Raw genomic sequence first — 18,620 nt, forward strand, 5'->3', positions numbered from 1 at the left:
TGGCCAGGATGGTCTCAATCTCCTGACCTCGTGATCCGCCCACCTCGGCCTCCCAAAGTGCTGGGATTACAGGCGTGAACCGCCACGGCGCCAGGCCTAACAGCTGTCTTTTCTTTCTTTTTTTTTTTTTTTTTTGAGACGGAGTCTTGCTCTGTCGCCCAGGCTGGAGTCCAGTGGCACGATCTCGGCTCACTGCAACCTCCGCCTCCCGGGTTCAAGTGATTATTCTGCCTCAGCCTCCTGAGTAGCTGGGATGACAGGCGCGCGCCACCACGCCGGCTAATTTTTGTATTTTTAGTAGAGACGGGGTTTCACCATCTTGGCCAGGCTGGTCTCGAACTCCTGACCTCGTGATCCGCCCACCTTGGCCTCTCAAAGTGCTGGGATTACAGGCGTGAGCCACCGCGCCTGGCCAATAGCTTTACAAATTTGTTTTATCACGTATTTATCTACATATTACAGAAGTTTTTACTGTTCTTGCAACTTTTCTCTAAACTTGAAGTTATTTGAAAACTAAAAGCTAAGCCAATTAGTATAGTAGTAATAGCACAAAAAAAAAATGAGAGAAGTAAAGGAAGTTTTGGGAGAACAGAAAGAAGAAAGAGCTAGTGTGGACATACCAAACCGAAGCTTGTGGAACTTTAACACCATTTTGAAGCTAGTTCCTTAGACGATTAGGCCGAAGATCAGTGTCTCGGCTGCCCTCTATAGAGCTCTAAACCTGGCTTCAACCAGTTCTTTCATTCTTCATTAGATACCACCCACCATACGTCATTTTATAAAGCCGGAAACTACATTTCCCAAAAAGCCTTTATTTTTCCTCTCGGTAAAGGGGGTTGCAATTACTATAGGTTTTACAGGTATCGCGAGATTTCGTCAAATCTCATTACGGATCCCGGCTGAAAGCCATTTTGTTTTTCAGCTCACTTCAAGGGTACCTGAAGCGAATTGATACCAAAGCAGCAGCTGTATTGCCGCAGTTCTAGCTTCACCTTCACGATGTTTCCCTTGGTCAAAAACGCACTAAATCGTCTCCAAGGTGAGCAAAAATTATGACAAATCATTTACAACAACCTTATATCAATTTGTCCTCGCGGCCTTTCGTGTCCTTTCCGTTTACCAACATCTCGGCCTTCTAATCTTGAATGCTGTCTGTCTCCTATCTCGTCCCAAGTCATTGGGATGATGTCCTTAGCATTGGCTTTATCACCCAGTATTTCTGTTTCGGTTTCCAGCTCTCTTTCTGTTATCGGAGTGATAAGTCTAGCCCTGCTTTTTAATTCTTCAGTAACCTATGATTTCAGGGAAGGACATTCTTGGTAGACACCTCGTTCCTTAAGTGATGTCCTACATTTTAGCTTTGGGGATATGTTTACTCCTAACCCTATATAGAAGAATATCTTCTCCAATTCCTATTACTGTAATAGACGGAAACTGTAAATTTAGCTCTTCACCTGGTTTAATTGCAGGGAAACAACCCAAATGGTATCGATGCAGCTTTGAAGTTATTTGTTGATTAACAATGTTAGCTGGCCAGGCGCGGTGGCTCACACTTGTAATCCCAGCACTTTGGGAGGCCAAGGCGGGCGGATCCCCTGAGGTCAGGAGTTCGAGACCAGCCTGGCCAACATGGTGAAACTCTATCTCTACTAAAAATACAAAAATTAGCCAGGCGTGGTGGTGGGCGCCTGTAATCCCAGCTACTTGGGAGGCTGAGGCAAGAGAATCGCTTGAACCCGGGAGGCGGAGGTTGCAGTGAGCCAAGACTGCTACTGCACTCCAGCCTGGGCAACAAGAGCGGGACTCCGTCTCGAAAACAAAAACAAAACAATGTTAGCTGTCCTGAAAGCAATCGTGGTCATTTTTTTCTTATCCAAATGTTGGGCAGGTACAGGGAGTTTTGAGACCAGCATTATGTAGTAAAAATGCCATAGATTGAGGAGAACAAATTAATTTTCATACTTGATTTGCACCGAAGGTGACCTTGAGTAACGTGGGCAGTTGTTACACAACGAAGGTGATCCTTAATTACTATCTAGTTTGTTTAGCCATCTTTTGATTTTCACTTAATAGAATCCTTGGAGGTTATTATTAGATTGTGTCCTAAACACTTAAGCAACTTTGAAAATAACCACAAAATATTAGCTGGACTATTTTCATATTCCCAAAGTAGCATTTATTATCTCTTTTACTTTGGGCATATGATTTAGCCTCTCTTAACCTCGGTTTCCTTCTTTGTAAAATAAGTAATTTGTAAATAATGCCTACTTCATGGGGTTGTTGAGGATTATATGAGATCACCAATGTGTGGTAATTAAACAGTTGTCACAGAGGAGAGGTCTAATGAAATCCAGCAGAGTTACTTGAGTGTGTTGAAGTTATGAGATGTTGCAGAATTTTTTGGTAGTCTTAATTTCTTTGCTCTTTGAGCAAATAGGGCCACCTTGTACCTCAGGAAAGGTTTTTTGTTTTTTTTCAGTGTGGAATTCACATGCCCACTTTTTATCTTTTCTGGAGCAGAATATATTATGAAATATTTGTAAATTTGCCTATCCCGGGGTGACTAAAAGATGAAAAGGGAAAGCTATGTAAGACAGTTAGAAGATCCAATAATGGTCTGATAACTATCATGAAGTAACCCATTGTACCATGTAGAAATATTAATTGCTAGTGAATGGGCAACATTGCAGTTTCTTTTTTTTTTGAGACAATGTTTCGCTCTTGTTGCCCAGGCTGGAGTGCAGTGGCTCAATCTTGGCTCACTGCAATCTCCGCCTCCTAGGTTCAAGTGATTCTCCTGCCTCAGGCTCCCTAGCTTTTCATTATATATGTAAGTACCTTTGGAGGCTCTTTAAAACGATAAGAACCTGCCCCTTAAATTGGACAGGAAGAAAAAAAAAAACAGCTAGAAACAAGCTTTTTCCAGTCTCGGCTGTTTCCCAAGCCCTCCTTTTTAGTTCCTCCAGGGGCCGTTTGAAAACTTCTGTTCTCCTCTTTGTACTGGTATAATACTAACAGCAAAGTTTATCATTCTGCTCAAAAACTAAGTCCTTAGCTAATTCTGCTTCCTTATACGATATTGATTTTTATCTACATATGTAATCCTCTAGACTGGAAGTTACTTGAGGACAGGATCTCTGTCTTACACTTTTTTATATACCCCATTTCTCATTTTTTATTTTTAGGGACAGAGAATTGCTCTGTTACCCAGGCTGGAGTGTAGTGGTGTGATCATAGCTCACTGCATCCTCTAACTCCTGGATTCAAGTGATCGTCCGGCCACAGCCTCCTGAGTAGCTGGGACTACAGGTGTGCGTACGCCACCATGCCCGGCTAATTTTTAATTTTTAATTTTTTTGTAGACACAGGGCCTCACTATGTTTCCCAGACTGGTCTGAAACTCCTGGCCTTAAGCGATCCTCCTACCTTGGCCTCTGAAAGTATTGGGGTTACAGATGTGAGCCACTGTGCCTGGTCCACTAATTTTTTAAAAATCAAGATTACTCTAGTTTTGGCGAGTTTTTTTGTTACTGTAGTAATTTTACAGTTATAAGCATTTAGTGTGCTTTAATTTTAAGTTCATTTGAGTTCATTTGTCCTTGTATGTTGTAATTACGTTGTTGGGCTCTATTGAGTAAACTTTAATGAAAATTTAAGTCATAAGTATTCAAATTAATCAATGGGAGCCAAAATTTCAGGGGTTATGCAAATACCACTTTGTAGAGAATGTTACTGACATCATTCATTCTTTGCTTTTTTCCCCCAACACTATTATGAAAACTCTCAGACATACTGAAAAGTTGGAAGAATCGTATGAACACCCATATACCCACCACAAAGATTCTACAGTTAACATTTTGCTATTTGTTTTATCACGTATTTGTCCATCTGTCAATTCATCTTATTTTTGTTGCATTTCAAAGTACACTGCTTTAATAGCTACAATATGTTTTAACATTTTATTCAACTACATAATACTGTAAAATTAACTTCCTTGGCTTTCCTGATTGGCAGTATCAATCCACATATGTTTTCTTTACCTGACAATTGATAATATGCTTCTGTATTCTTTTTTTGTTTTCCTGTAAGTTCGAAGCATTCAGCAAACAATGGCAAGGCAGAGCCACCAGAAACGTACACCTGATTTTCATGACAAATACGGTAATGCTGTATTAGCTAGTGGAGCCACTTTCTGTATTGTTACATGGACATATGTAAGTACTATTGATTAATCATTTCTATTTTAGAAGTTTTTCATTCTCAGTCTGTGCATTCAAAGTGTCTTAACATAGTAGTGTACATATCTAATTAGGAGGGACTTGAGAGATTATGTAATCTAATTACCCACACAGTGCAGGGGATTTTTTTACCCCAGCATTCATCCATCTTCTGTTCTTTACATTCCCAGTAATAAATTGCTTACGGGATCACAAGGCAGCCCTTTCCATATTGTGCAGCTGTTTTGTTTTTTTTGTTTTTTTGTTTTTTTTTTAAGAAGTCTCGCTGTGTCCCCCAGGCTGGAGTGCAGTGGTGCGATCTTGGCTCACTGCAACCTCTGCCTCCTGGGTTCAAGCACTTCTTCTGCCTCAGGCTCCCAAGTAGCTGGGACTACAGGTGTGCGCCACCAGGCCTGGCTAATTTTTTTTTTTTGAGACGGAGTCTTGCTTTGTTGCCCAGGCTGGAGTGCAATGGCGCAATCTCGGCTCACTGCAACCTCTGCCTCCTGGGTTCAAGTGATTCTCCTGCCTTAGCCTCCCAGGTAGCGGGATTACAGGCCCCTCCAGTACGCCCGGCTGATTTTTGTATTTTTAGTAGAGACGGGGTTTCACCATGTTAGTTAGGCTGGTCTCGAACTCCTGACCTCAGGTGATCCGCCCGCCTTGGCTTCCCAAAGTGCTGGGATTACAGGTGTGAGCCACCGTGCCCAGCCTTGTGTAGCTGTTAAAAGGATCATATGGTGAGTTAAAATCTGCCTTTTTCCTATGCTACCCATTGTTCATTGCAACACAGAAATTCTGACCCACTTCCATATAACAGCCATCGGATAATAGAAAATTGCTATCATATCTCCTGAATTTTCTTTTTCAAATTAAACATCCTTAGTTCTATTGGTAATTTTTTTGTTCATGGTTTCCAGGATTTTTACTATCTTGGATCGCCTTCCTGGACATAACTTCACTTAACAATTTTTCTTTTAAAATTCTGCACTCAGAACTTAGCACAATATTCGTGACAGATGAGATGTAATGTATCTTTTTATATTTTAGTTTCTTTACATCTTACATTTAACAATCTATCTTTCAGTCACTGTTACTGGCTAAAAGTAGGAGTCTTGAAATCTGTTTTTTGTTTTTGTTTTTTTTTTTTTTTGAGACAGAGTCTTGCTCCGTCGCCCAGGCTGGAGTGCAGTGGCGCGATCTTTGCTCACTGCAAACTCCACCTCCTGGTTCACGCCATCCTCCTGCCTCAGCCTCCCGAATAGCTGGGACTACAGGCGCCCACCACCACACCCGGCTAATTTTTTGTATTTTTAGTAGAGATGGGGTTTCACCGTGTTAGCCAGGATGGTCTCGATCTCCTGACCTCGTGATCCGCCTGCCTTGGCCTCCCAAAGTGCTGGGATTGCAAGCGTGAGCCACTGCGCCCGGCCCGAAGTCTTAATAAATATATAAGTTGGTTTAAAAAGATACAAATTAACCCTTACTGTAATAAGCTTTATTTAAATAAATAGGCCTTTTTAGTTTTTGTTTTGATCTTCCTGAAATCAAATATTAAGATGTGTGCCTAGGCTGGGCATGGTGGCTCACGCCTGTAGTCCTAGCACTTTGGGAGGCCCTGGCGGGTGGATCACCTGAGGTCAGGAGTTTGGTACTAGCATGGTGAAACCCTGTCTCTACTAAAAATACAAAAATTAGCCGGGCGTGGTGGTGGGCACCTGTAGTCCCAGCTACTTGGGAGGCTGAGGCAGGAGAATCGCTTGAACTTGGAGGGGGTTGGAGGTTGCAGTGAGTCGAGATCATGCCACTGCACTCTAGCCTGAGCGATAAAGCGAGACTGTCTCAAAAAAAAAAAGTGTGCTTAATTAGAAGGATAAACAGATGTTGAACAAATGTTTGATCAGAGGAGCTTTTGGAGGTGAAATGTTCCTTAGTGATAAAGATAATATAAAACACTCTTTGGCAGTTACTTAGGTAGTTGTGGTTGATGGAATCAGTGTATTGAGTGGGTAGTATAGAAATGTGAAGTATAAATTTGAATTAAATAAAATTTAAAAATTCATTTCCTCAGTGATATTAGTCACATTCCAGGTGGCCAGTAGCCACATGTAGCTAGTGACTACTGTTTTGAACAGTGAAGATCTAGAACATTTCCTTCAGCTCAAGAAGTTCTATTGAACAACAGGACTGCTCTGGAAAATTAGGACAGCAATCAGGTTTGGCCTATATGGAGGGTATTAGATCCTAGGTGAGTTTCTGTGTATTTTTAACCTATAGAACAGAATATCTGTCATTTTCAAGAAATAGTCTCCGAGAGAGTGTACTCTGGTTTAAACATGTAACTGACAGCATTTTAATTCTTACAGGTAGCAACACAAGTCGGAATAGAATGGAACCTGTCCCCTGTTGGCAGAGTTACCCCAAAGGAATGGAGGAATCAGTAATCATCCCAGCTGGTGTAATAATGAATTGTTTAAAAAACAGCTCATAATTGATGCCAAATTAAAGCACTGTGTACCCATTAAGATATGGCATTACTGAAGAAATAAAGTACATTTGAAACCTTCATTGTAGATTTTGTTTCTTTGTAAATGAAACTAAGCTTGATCACTTTAGCCTTTATGTTAATATTAAAGTCAAATGCTGTGCAGCTTCTTAAATAGGTTTTTTTGTTTTTTTTTTTTTTGAGACGAATTCTCACTCTGTCCCCCAGGCTGGAGTGCAGTGGCGCCATCTCAGCTCACTGCGACCTCTGCCTCCTAGTTCAAGTGATTCTCCTGTCTCAGCCTCCCGAGTAGCCAGAACTACAGGCGCATGCCACGACGCCCAGCTAATTTTTTTTTTTTGAGATGGAGTCTCACTCTTGCCCAGAACTACAGGCGCATGCCACGACGCCCAGCTAATTTTTTTTTTTTTTTGAGACGGAGTCTCACTTTGTTGCCCAGGCTGGAGTGCAATGGCGTGATCTCGGTTCCTGCAACCTCCGCCTCCCGGGTTCAAGCGATTCTCCTGTCTCAGCCTCCCGAGTAGCTGGGATTACAGGTGCACGCCACCAGGCCTGGCTGATTTTTGTATTTTTAGTAGAGACGGGGTTTCACCATGTTGGTCAGGCTGGTCTCGAACTCCTGACCTCGTGATCCACCCACCTTGGTCTCCCAAAGTGCTGGAATTACAGGTGTGAGCCACCGTGCCCGGCAATTTTTGTATTTTTAGTAGAGACAGGGTTTCACCATATTGGTCAGGCTGGTTTCGAACTCATGACCTCAGGTGATCCGCCTGCCTTGGCCTCCCAAAGTGCTAGGATTACAGGCGTGAGCCACGGCACCCAGCCCTTAAATGGCTTTTATGAGGTAATGTAAAAGGAGAATTTGCCTTTGACCTGGAAGTCAACTTTACAGTAAGCTGAAATTATGTTTATAAATAACTGATCACGGAACTATTGTAGATCACCTTTGAGCCAAAAATTTGCCCTGGATTTTGGTTACACCTACTACTATGTGCCTCTCATTTGTATTTATACTTGGAATTGGCATTATTAACTCCTTTTCACTCCTGCCTAGAAAACTTAAAGTGTCACCAGACCCAAGGGTGGAGTGGTCCTATAAAACAAACTCCTAGCCTGTCTGAAGGCCAGCTACTAGCTCCTTGGCTGTTTTGGCATATTCATCTTGATTATAGCTCTTGGTCTTTCATCATATTATTAGGGATGTTTATGATGTTATTAAAGAAAATCTTGTCAAATGCAGTCTGTTCCTAGTTATCTACTATCAGTCACCTGTTGACTTGCTGTAATTATAACAGTGTTTGGATTTGTGGATTATTATTTTAGTATATAACATTGGATTTTATGTATGTTACCTGAAGAAGAACAATATCTGTACCACATATTTCTTTTTCTTTTTTGAGATGAAGTCTCACTCTTGCCCAGGCTGGAGTGCAGTGGCATGATCTTGATGCACTGCAGTCTTTGCCTCCCGGATTCAAGTGATTATCCTGTCTCGGCCTCCCTAGTAGCTGGAATTACAGGCGCCCGCCACCATGCCTGGCTAATTTTTGTATTTTTAGTAGAGATGGGGTTTCACCATGTTGGCCAGCCTGGTCTCAAACTCCTGACCTCAGGCGATCCGCCCACCTCAGCCTCCCAAAGTGCTAGGCTTACAGACATGAGCCACTGCGCCTGGCTTATATATCGTTACTTTCTTGGCTGAGAGCTGTGGTCTGTGGTAGTTGTTTTTTTTTTTTGTTGTTTTTTTGTTTTTGTTTTTGTTTTTTTTTGTAGTTTTCTTGATAGTGATCAATTAAGCAGAAAGTAGAATTTCAGTCAAGTAACCTGTCTATATTAGCTAAATTGTTTTTTGCTTATTACATAGAGTGCTAGAAGTATGCTGTCATGGCATATGTCCTAGTTTCTCATCAAATGGACCAAAGTCAGTGATTTTATTTGAAGAGGAAAAATTGAACGTCATTGTAAATTAAGTTGCAAGTTTAGTAATCATATTGTACCACTGTTTGATAAATTTGAACGTTTTATGGTATTTCATATTTAGAATGTTCAAAATAGTACTGAAGTATTCAAATACATACAACCCTGAGAGATATTGAAGTAAAATAAACATGTATTTAAGGAAGTGTCAACCTTCAATTATACACCTTTTTGTCACTGAATTAACACTTATTTCTCCACGACGTGGAAGCAGTTTCAGTATGGTTTGTACTAAGCTAAGTGATAGTTGTCACCTGTATGACAATTTAGAATGTTTTCTGTGTCCATTTGTGACCAAAATTATATGTTGCTTTGTGTGATAAAACCTGGTGGTGGTAGTAACTTTGAAAATGCTTTTTGAACTTAATTTTGTAGTTAATCTTATCCTGATGAGTAATTCTAAAACTATTATGACCACTACTAGAAATGAAGCAATTTTTTTTTTTTTTATGCCATCACAGTATATACTGACCTTGGAGCTTTCCTAGTGCTCTCAGAGCCATGAAAATATCCTTTCACACAAATTTTCTCAACTTACCCGTAACATCACTTTGAGTTTCAGTCATACCTAGAGTTGGAAAGTCGTCAAATTAGTCCTCTGTCCTCAAGTATCTGTATGTCTGAAGAATTTAGGTAAGTTACTTACCTTAAAAGCATTGCCAATCCTTTAAACTCTATTTGGATGGCTATGAAATATTTTAACATTAGGGTGAATGTCATAAATCCCGTTCTTTTTTTCTTTGAGACCGAGTTTTGCTCTGTCATCCAGGCTGGAGTGCAGTGGTGTGATTTTGGCTCACTGCAACCTCCGCCTCCTGGGTTCAGGGGATTCTGCCTCAGCCTCCCAAGTAGCTGGGATTACAGGCGCCCACCATCACACCTGGTTAATTTTTATATTTTTAGTAGAGACAGGGTTTTGTCATGTTGGCCAGGCTGGTCTCGAACTCCTGACCTCAGGCGATCCACCTGCCTCGGCCTCCCAAAGTGCTGGGATTACAGTCGTGAGCCACGGCGCCCAACCTCATAAATCCCATTCTTAATTTCACTCTAGGACAGAATTATTTTAGCACCTGTGTTCTGTTATTTTAGATTCATTTAACTTACCTAGACATGGGTACTGTGGTAGTTGTAGAGGTACAGATGTTGAGTTCCCATCCTCCTGGCTTAACGTCACTGGGGTTATTAATACACTTCATAAGCATTTTAGGGACACCCGCTGTCTGCTCAACCCCCAGCAAACCTGATTATTTCTTGAAGACATTCCCTTCTATGCTCGTGCATTGGTAAGGAGGATTAGGGATGATGCATATAAAGACAGAGTTTTAGGCTGGGCCTGGTGGTTCATATCTGTAATCCCAGCACTTTGGGCAGCTGAGGTGGGAGGATCATTTGAGGCCAGGAGTTCGAGACCAGCCTGGGCAACGAAGGGAGACTCCCATCTCCACACACACACACACAGTAAAAATTAGCCAGGTGTGGTGGTGTGTGCCCATAGTTCCAACTACTTGGGGGGCTGAGGTGCAAGGATTGCTTTAGCCCCGGAGTTTAAGGTTACAAGGACCTACGATCACACTTCTGCACTCCAGCCTGGGCGACAGCAAGACTCTCAAAACCAAACAACAACAACAAAATATATACATAGCTCTTTAGGTTTTTATGTTAAATATTAGAGTGCCTCAGAATGTACATGGTTGGCAGAGGATCTTGCAGCTCATAGTGATAAACTTTAATGTTTACATAAAAATACTAGATAGCTAGTAGATTCAATGTTCTGCTTCTAATAAAGATATATTTTTGGTTTTGCCTTTTAGTGAATTTCTTTTGGATGCTTAACACAATGTTAATATAGTTACAAACCAACTTGCTAATATTTGGAAACCCACTTAAAAGCTATCTTCATTTCATATGATGTGATTTTTAAGATTTTAAATTTGGGGCTGAGTTTGTATCTTAATAATTAAGGCTGTGCACATTGACAACTACAAAATAATGCCTGGGAAGATGAGATAATTTTATATTTATGTGGATGAGTGTAGAGGGGGAGAATAATTCTGAAATACTTAATCACGGACTTAAAATGTAGATCTATGGGTAATTTTAAATGTTGCCTGTCAAGGCTTAATAGGGACTTGACAACAGCTGGGATGGAAATTATTTCAACACTTAAATACGCTTACATTGTGCCGGGCGCTGTTCTAAGTCTTACAAACATTTACTTGATATTTGTATTTTGTGTACTATTTGATTTCTGCAACATTATTAGACTTCATACTCTTCTGTGGGAACTGGGTTCAAATGGTTCCAGATGAAAATACAAATAGTCCTGTGATTAGTTTCGTTCTACATCTTATGACATACGTCATGAAAGGAAATATGAAAAGGCCACATCTTGCTTTGAAATAAGTGAGATGGAGCCTCTTCCTCTTTTTACTGTTAATGTTCATAGTTTTAAAAATCCTAGAATTTTGCTGCTTTTTAAAATGTTAAGTTGGAAAGCAAGAATAAAATAAGACCCTTTTTTCAAATCTTTCCTGTACCATTTATTGCATTGTTTACATTTTATGCATCTCATTTCTAAATGAACTCATGGTAACAGAGACTGTAACATTTTTGCATCACCGGAATCTTCTAGGTGTTTAAAATGATGGACGAGTGAATGAATAAATGGGGGGAGTGGTTCAGAGCTTGGAATGGCGCTATGAAGGTGGTGAAGTGACGTCCCTGCCCCCTCAACACACATATAAAAATTATGAATTTATAAACATTTTCCTCTTGATGTAATTTTTCAATGGAGGGAAGAGGATAAATTCATAGTTCTGGCATTTACATCTGAAATTAGGCTACACAGTCTACGGGAAGCAAGTTAACACAGCCTAACAGATGCACGTGAATTTCATGCTGGGCGAAGATGAACTATGTAGAAGATGACTTATAAGGATCTTTTATGTTACATCTTGACCTGAGGTTAGGAAACTAAAGATGACAAAGGCACTGTTTTAGTATGGGTTTTCTGGTTTCGTTTTTGTCGTGGGGGCGGGGTGGGGTAGCGGACTCGTACCCTAACAAAGACCCACCCGAGGCTGCGTGTCGGCCCGGGGGCAGCAGGGGGCAGGAGAAGCTTGGCTCTAGACCACGCGTTCCTTTTCACGTGACCTGTCGCTCTCTTTCCCGTGGCGGCCCTGCTTCCGGCAGGGGCATCACCCGGAAGTGGGGGTAGTCGAGGGAGGGAGGAGTAAAGGCGGCGGGCCGCCGCGGCGGGGGGTGGGAAAAGAGAAGCAGAGGGAGGAGTTGCTGTTGCCGCCGCCGCAGCCGCAGCTACTGTGAGTTCTTCGATTGTGTGAGCTTTGTTGGAGCCTGCGTACGTGGATTTATCGCTGCCATGGTCTGCGTAGCTCCAGAGGTTTAACCATAGGATAGAGAAACCAGGTAAGTCCTACATTGGCTTCCCGTCGTCCTTTCTCCTGGAGGGGGTCTTCTGTGCTGTCAGTTTGTACTACGAGTGTGGTGAGAAGGTCATGTTAGTCTGGGGCAGTCTCGAAAGTCTCACTTATTCACAATTCAGGTATTACTACATTTATGTTTTACCTCCCCTAACAGGGGATAGAGGAGGGGAAATAAAATCCTGACCTGTGTCACTTTCTTGTACCCTCTTGGAGAGAGTGTCCTGATCATCCATGGCCTACGTTACCCAATTAATTGAGGGTACAAGAAAGTTTGTGTTTGGCATTGGAAGTCACATGGACTGGGGTCTTTGCTTAGTGACACCTCTTTATACTTTGGAAGCTAAGGTTACTAAAATGACCATAATTGATGAAATAATAATTGAAAAATAGATATTTGGCTTCTTGTCTTGCTCTGGGAGCATAAGGTAAACTGGGAGAACACTCTTGTTTCCACTTAGTTTTGTTCATTTTGCCCCCTTTCCAGTAAAGTTACTGTCCATTGTCCAACCCTGTGGCATCTTATCTTTGACACTTTTCTTCGTTGTAGACGTTGAGATTATCTTAAGCACAAGCACTTATCGTTTCACAATTCAGCGTTTGTCCAGGATCTGATCTTTATTTTAATCACACTTTATCTACAATAGTATGGCTTTATATTGAGAATATGTGCAGAACATTGAATTAGATGATACTGAGGTTATTAATTTTTTTTTTTTGGCCGGGTGCGGGGGGGGGCGGGGAGGGGGTGATGCACAAGAAATAAGACAGAGTTCCTGGCCTCAAAAGAGTTTACTTACAGTAGGCTGGGCGCGGTGTCTCACATGCCTGTAATACCAACACTTTGGGAGGCCGAGGAGGGTGGATCACCTGAGGTCAGGAGATCGAGACCAGCCTGGCCATCATGGCGAAACCCTGTCTCTACTAAAAATACAAAAATTAGCTGGGCGTGGTGGCGGGCGCCTGTAATCCCAGCTACTCGGGAGACTGAGGCAGGAGGATCGCTTGAACCTGGGAGGCGGACGTTGCAGGGAGCCGAGATCGTGCCACTGCACTCCAGCCTGGGCTACAAGAGCGAAACTCTCTCCAAAAAAGAAGGAAAAAAAAATAAACAGTTTACATACAATTGAGTCCGAATTGAGTCAGTTGAATTCAGCTATGAAGACAATGGTTTCTAGCAGCCCCACTGACTGAATTACTAGGTTGCTTATCACATCCTTTTCAATGGTTATTTTTGAACTGGCATTTTATTATATTTAACATTTTCTTGTGTCTAAGGTCATGACATGAGAGAGTTTTTTTTGTACTTGAGGGTCTCAATGTAGTAGGAAAGAAAGATACACGATTACCTAAACATTTAAAAAATCTCACTAACATTATATACTAGAAACAGAAGGTGTTATGAGAGTGCAGGGAAGGGAGCATGTGAACTGGGCTTTGAAAAATAGATAGGATTTAGCTTTGCCGGAATGGAGGAAGAGGAAGACATCTATCTGGACTGATAGATAGCAGAAATAATGTGAGCAAAGCCGTGGGGGTCTGGAAAGTTGCCCGACATCCAGTAACACACTGTAAGTCAATATTCCTATTTCTAACAGCCACATCTTCCAAGATGTCACTGATTAAAATTAGAAAAAATATAGAATACAAAACTAGTCAGCTCACAAACATATCCAACTGCCCTCCAGCCAATAAAAAAGCTTATATAGAGAAAAAAAATACATGGAAATGACAAAAGCAATATTAATGTATGAGGCTTAATTCTGATGTAAACTCAAATCTAAAAGAGAAAAAATGTAAAACTTGCTATACTTTAATTCTGATTGAGTTGGGAATGAATAACATTTTCTGAAGTGAGCAACTGTTCCAGGTTTTCCCCAAGGAATCTCTGCGTTTCCTTTTTTCCTCTAAATTGATTTCTCTCTATTGGTCTTCTTAACTTGATAGGAACTATTCTATTCCGATCACAGCCTTAGAAAGATCTTGATTCCTGCCCTCAAGATAAGGTTAAACACGAATCCCTCCAAAGGATAGGTTAACATCTCTGTTTTCTAAAGCAGAAGGTTGATTTTCTTTGAAAAATGCTTGCAGAAGCAGTAAAATTTGCTTACAAAACGAGAGAGAGAGAAAAGAGTGCAAAAATAACCTCAGCTAACACACTACAACTTTCACTTCTGTGAGGGCACTAAAGGAAATACATTTTTCAAAAATAAATTCCTTGTTATAACTCCTTTTGTCTATATATTTAAAAGTTCTTGGCAAACTTTATTAGTCAAGACTTTGGACATCCTGATGAGTGAAAATAATCTTCATTTGCCAGTTGGGAAAGTAAATTGCAAGGAGAGATTTTTGTCTGAACTCATAGAAGCACTAGCATAGATGAGAATAGTATTTGGGAGTTTTGTCTCAAAATTCCTTCTATTCATCTTTGTTAAAGGGCAGTTCAGGTTTTGGTGTTCTGTTTTTAGACAACGATATTTCTTAGGATATAGCTCAACATGGGGCCGGGGCAAGAGTGTTGGGAGGCTGGGGGACAAATGAGTGATATGCAATTGTTAGGCAGAGTATTTTAGTTCAGTCTACTATCCCAGCAATCATGTTTTTCCCTCTTAAATCTCAGTCTTCAGGTTGATTTAATGTGATATTACTTGCTTACTTAACTTGCTGAGATAGTTTGGCAGGAAAAATATCAAAATTCCTTTAGAATGTGTTTCATTAAAGTAAAAGGGTCCTGTGTTTCAGATTTTATAAAATGTTCTTACTCTTTCGAGCACTGTTTGCAAATTGATTTCCTAATCTTTATGTGCCCAAATGTACGAGATATTGGTAGACTACATCAGTTTTCACAGGTACCTCTTTCCTTGAAGGAAATGAGGGTAAAATACCCCATTTTGAGCCAGTTATGTGTACTTTGTACCATATTTTCTGTTCACATTTAAAATTATACAGCTATGTCTCAAGGATGAAAAAAGAGTTTTACTTATTTTTACTATTAATCTCTAGTGTAGAAGTCCAGTTTTTCAGATCTATAATCAGGAGTGCATTTTTAACAATTTACCAATTGAAATAAATGGGTTATTTCACACTGTAGGGATATTGTTTTAGACTGGCCATTAACCTTATTTTATTTTATTTTTATTTTAAAAGATGTTATTATTTATCTATGTATTTATTTATTTTTAGAGGCAGGGCCTCACTCTGTGGCTCAGGCTAGGGTGCCGTGGCACAATCATAGCTCACTGCAGCCTTAATCTCCTGGGCTCAAATGATCCTCTGGCCTCTCAAGTAGCTGGAACCACAGGCGCATGCCACCATGCCTAGGTACTTATTTATTAATTAATTATTATTATTTTTAATAATATTATTTTTAAGAGATGGGGTCTTGCTCTGTCACCCAGGCTGGAGTGCAGTGGCGCCATCATAGCTCACTGCAGCCTCCATCTCCCAGGCTCAAGCGATCCTCCTACCTCAGCCTCCTGAGTAGCTGGGACTATAGGTGTGTGCCACCACTCCCAGCTAATTTTTAAATTTTTTGTAGAGACAGCATCGTTCTGTGCAGTGGTGCGATCTCAGCTCACTGCAACCTCCGCCTCCTGGGTTCTAGTGATTCTCTTGCCTCAGTCTCCCAAGTAGCGGGGATTACAGGTGCACGCCACCACGCTTGGTTAGTTTTTGTATTTTTGGTAGACAAGGGGTTTTGCCATGTTGGTCAGGCTGGTATCGAACTCCTGACTTACTTCAAGTGATCCACCCGCCTCAGCCTCCCATAGTGCTGGGATTACAGGCATGAGCCACTGTGCCAGGCCTTAAAACACCTAGTGTTAAAAATGGTGTCTTAATTGTATTCTCAGATTCTCCTAGAAAGAAAAGACACACTAAATGTATATTTAGATATACTAAAACACCTAATGTTTATTTTTGTTTATTTATTTTTGAGATGGAGTCTGGCTCTATCACCTAGGCTGGAGTGAAATGGTCTATGTTTGTTTTTTCTTGTTGACAGTAATATCTTTGAACATTTTCTAGAGTATTAGATATTATTCTCTTGATGCTTCAAGGTATCTTAACTTCACCATTGTATTGTGATATGTTGTTTTGGAGAGACAGTATAATATAGAATTAAGAGTGGAGGCTAGGTGGGGCACAGTCACTCACGCCTGTAATCCCAGCACTTTGGGAGGCCGTGGCAGGCGGATTGCTTGAGCCCGGGCATTCGAGACCAGCCTGGGCAACATAGGGAAACCCTGTCTCTACAAAAAATACAAAAATTAGCTGAGCGTGTTGGCATGTGCCTGTAGTCCCAGCTACTCAGGAGGCTGAGGTGGAAGGATCGCTTGAGCCTGGAAGGTTGAGGCTGCAGTGAGCTGAGATCACACCACTGCACTCCAGCCTGGATGAGAGAGTGACAGAGTTTGACCCTGTCTTGTCTGGGAAAAAAAAAGCCTGTCTTGTCTGGCTCAGTCCAGGTGCTAGACTGTCTAGGTGGGATCCCAGCCCCTCTGCTTACTACTTGTATGACCCTGCACAGATTTCATACTCCTCTGTGCCTCAGTTCCTTCAAATTTCTAAAATGGGGACAATAACAGTACCTGTCTCACAGGATTGTTAATGATCTAATACATGTACAGTGTCTGGCAGATAGTAAACATACAGTAAAATGTAGTTACCTTTAATATTTTAATATATTATTTACCGTAAAAGTAATTTTAGCATCCTATATAATAAAATTATAAATTACAGTTTTGCTGTACTATAAATTTAGTAGACTACAGGATCAATGTACTAATCAATCAATACTTGCAAGCAATATTTAAATTCTTTAAAAGAAATTTTTTTGGAGACAGAGTCTTGCTCCGTAGCCCAGGCTGGAGTTGCAATGGCACGATCTCGGCTCACTGCAACCTCTGCCTCCAGGGTTCAAGCGATTCTCATGCCTCAGCCCCCCGAGTAGCTGGGGTTACAGGCATGTGCCACCACACCCGGCTAATATATTTATTTTTAGTAGAGATGGGGTTTCACCATGTTGGCCAGCCTGGTCACAAACTCCTGGCCTCAGGTGATCTGCCCGCTTCGGCCTCCCAAAGTGCTGGGATTGCAGGTTTGAGCTACTGCTCCCGGCCCTGCCACCGCGCCCGGCACAATACTTAATTTCTAAGTTACACCATAGAAAATTGGCCAGTGCGGTGGCTCACGCCTGTAATCTCAGCACTTTGGGAAGCTGAGGTGGGTAGATTGCTTGAACTCAGGAGTTCCAGACCAGCCTGGGCAACAAGGTGAAACCCCATCTCTACAAAAATTACAAAAAATAGCCAGGTGTGGTGGCGTGCGCCTATAGTCCCAGCTACTGGGGAGGCTAAAGTGGGGGAATTGCTTGAGCCTGGGAGGTTGAGGCTGCAGTGAGCTGAGATCATGCCACTGCACTCCAGCCTGGGCAACAGAGTGAGACCCTGTCTCAAAAATAAAAAAAAAGAAAGAAAATGGAAAACTCAGATTGAGAGGGTCTCCCGGTAGCCTACAGTACACCTACATATGCTAACATGGCATCTTAAAGCTCATTATTACAGCTGGCATATCAAATCACTGTGACGTGCTCATCCTATTTCCCTATCAAGAAAACTCATAACAATCTGCTTCTGTAATTAGTGAGCCACAGACTCTACGCCATCGAGATTTTCCACATTCCCTAACTGTCAAATGCTGAACCATACTTGTACTGAATAAGTTGTGATACAGTGTAAGCAAGGGAAAAGGCCTTATGTATGTCTAACCTACTCTGCAAATAGCTGCATTCTTACAAAGTTGTGTGTAAATTGAATTTTTACAAAGCATGTCAGCACTTTGATTAGTACATTTTTATTGTGTGCTTATTGCATGTTCAGTGTTTACTGTGAGCTATACAAAGAAGCATAAGGCATATGTTCCAATGTCTAGCAAGAGAAAGAAGTTTAATACCAAGCAGAGAGAAATTAGGTACTACTAAACTATGAAACTGATTCCAGGGTATTCGGAATTTAAAAAGAAAGTGGCTAGGAGTATTTGACATGATTTTTCATGAAGGAGATGGGACTTCAGTTCGTTTACTTACTCAACGGTGATTTATTGAGTAGCCACCATGTTCACTGGTGGTATGATGGTGAACAGAGCAGATATGGTCCTGCTTCTGTGGAGTTTACAGACTAGTGAAGTAATATAACTTAAATATGTGCAAGAAAACGTTCTAGGTGAGGAGACCAGTTCTAAACAAAGTCATAGAAATAAATGATAAGAGCATGGACCATATGGCAATCAGTGAAGGGACTTGCTTGATTGTAGTAGAGATTTTATGTTGGAGAGGAGCATTGCAAGTGATAGATGCAAACCATCTTTTGAATGCTTTGAAGAACTATTTAAGTCTGTCTAAAAGTCCTTTGGATACACTGTTCTGGAGAGGGTTTGGGGCTTTGGGGTCATACTGCTTTGGTTTGATCTCATCTCTACTCT

At 41.2% G+C, this 18,620-nt stretch overlaps 3 protein-coding genes across 13 annotated transcripts in view; 2 read left to right on the forward strand and 1 right to left on the reverse strand.

Moving 5' to 3' along the window:
- MAGT1 (magnesium transporter 1) overlaps positions 1 to 778 on the reverse strand; it is a 72,466-nt gene extending 71,688 nt beyond the window's left edge. The window contains exon 1 of one of the 2 annotated variants that reach the window (XM_024240274.3): positions 621 to 778. The gene's annotated coding sequence lies outside the window, so the exon portion shown is untranslated. The remainder of the gene's footprint in view (positions 1 to 620) is intronic. The other variant, XM_063720977.1, reaches the window with a different exon arrangement.
- A 172-nt stretch (positions 779 to 950) lies between these two features.
- On the forward strand, positions 951 to 6,785 carry COX7B (cytochrome c oxidase subunit VIIb). The gene is given in 3 exon segments (NM_001132444.1): positions 951 to 1,039; positions 4,090 to 4,214; positions 6,584 to 6,785. Coding segments are annotated over 3 exon segments (243 nt in total). The 5' UTR covers positions 951 to 999; the 3' UTR covers positions 6,662 to 6,785.
- A 5,111-nt stretch (positions 6,786 to 11,896) lies between these two features.
- The window catches only part of ATP7A (ATPase copper transporting alpha), a 140,506-nt gene continuing 133,782 nt past the window's right edge, over positions 11,897 to 18,620 (forward strand). For 4 of the 10 annotated variants that reach the window (XM_054544756.2, XM_063721061.1, XM_063721059.1 and 1 more), the window contains exon 1: positions 11,937 to 12,126. The gene's annotated coding sequence lies outside the window, so the exon portion shown is untranslated. Of the gene's footprint in view, positions 12,127 to 18,620 lie in introns of all 10 variants that reach the window. The other 6 variants (XM_002831836.6, XM_024241029.3, XM_054544758.2 and 3 more) reach the window with 5 other exon arrangements.

This window comes from Pongo abelii, chromosome X (genome assembly GCF_028885655.2).
Source record: "Pongo abelii isolate AG06213 chromosome X, NHGRI_mPonAbe1-v2.0_pri, whole genome shotgun sequence".
In the NCBI taxonomy this organism is placed as follows: Eukaryota; Metazoa; Chordata; class Mammalia; order Primates; family Hominidae; genus Pongo; species Pongo abelii.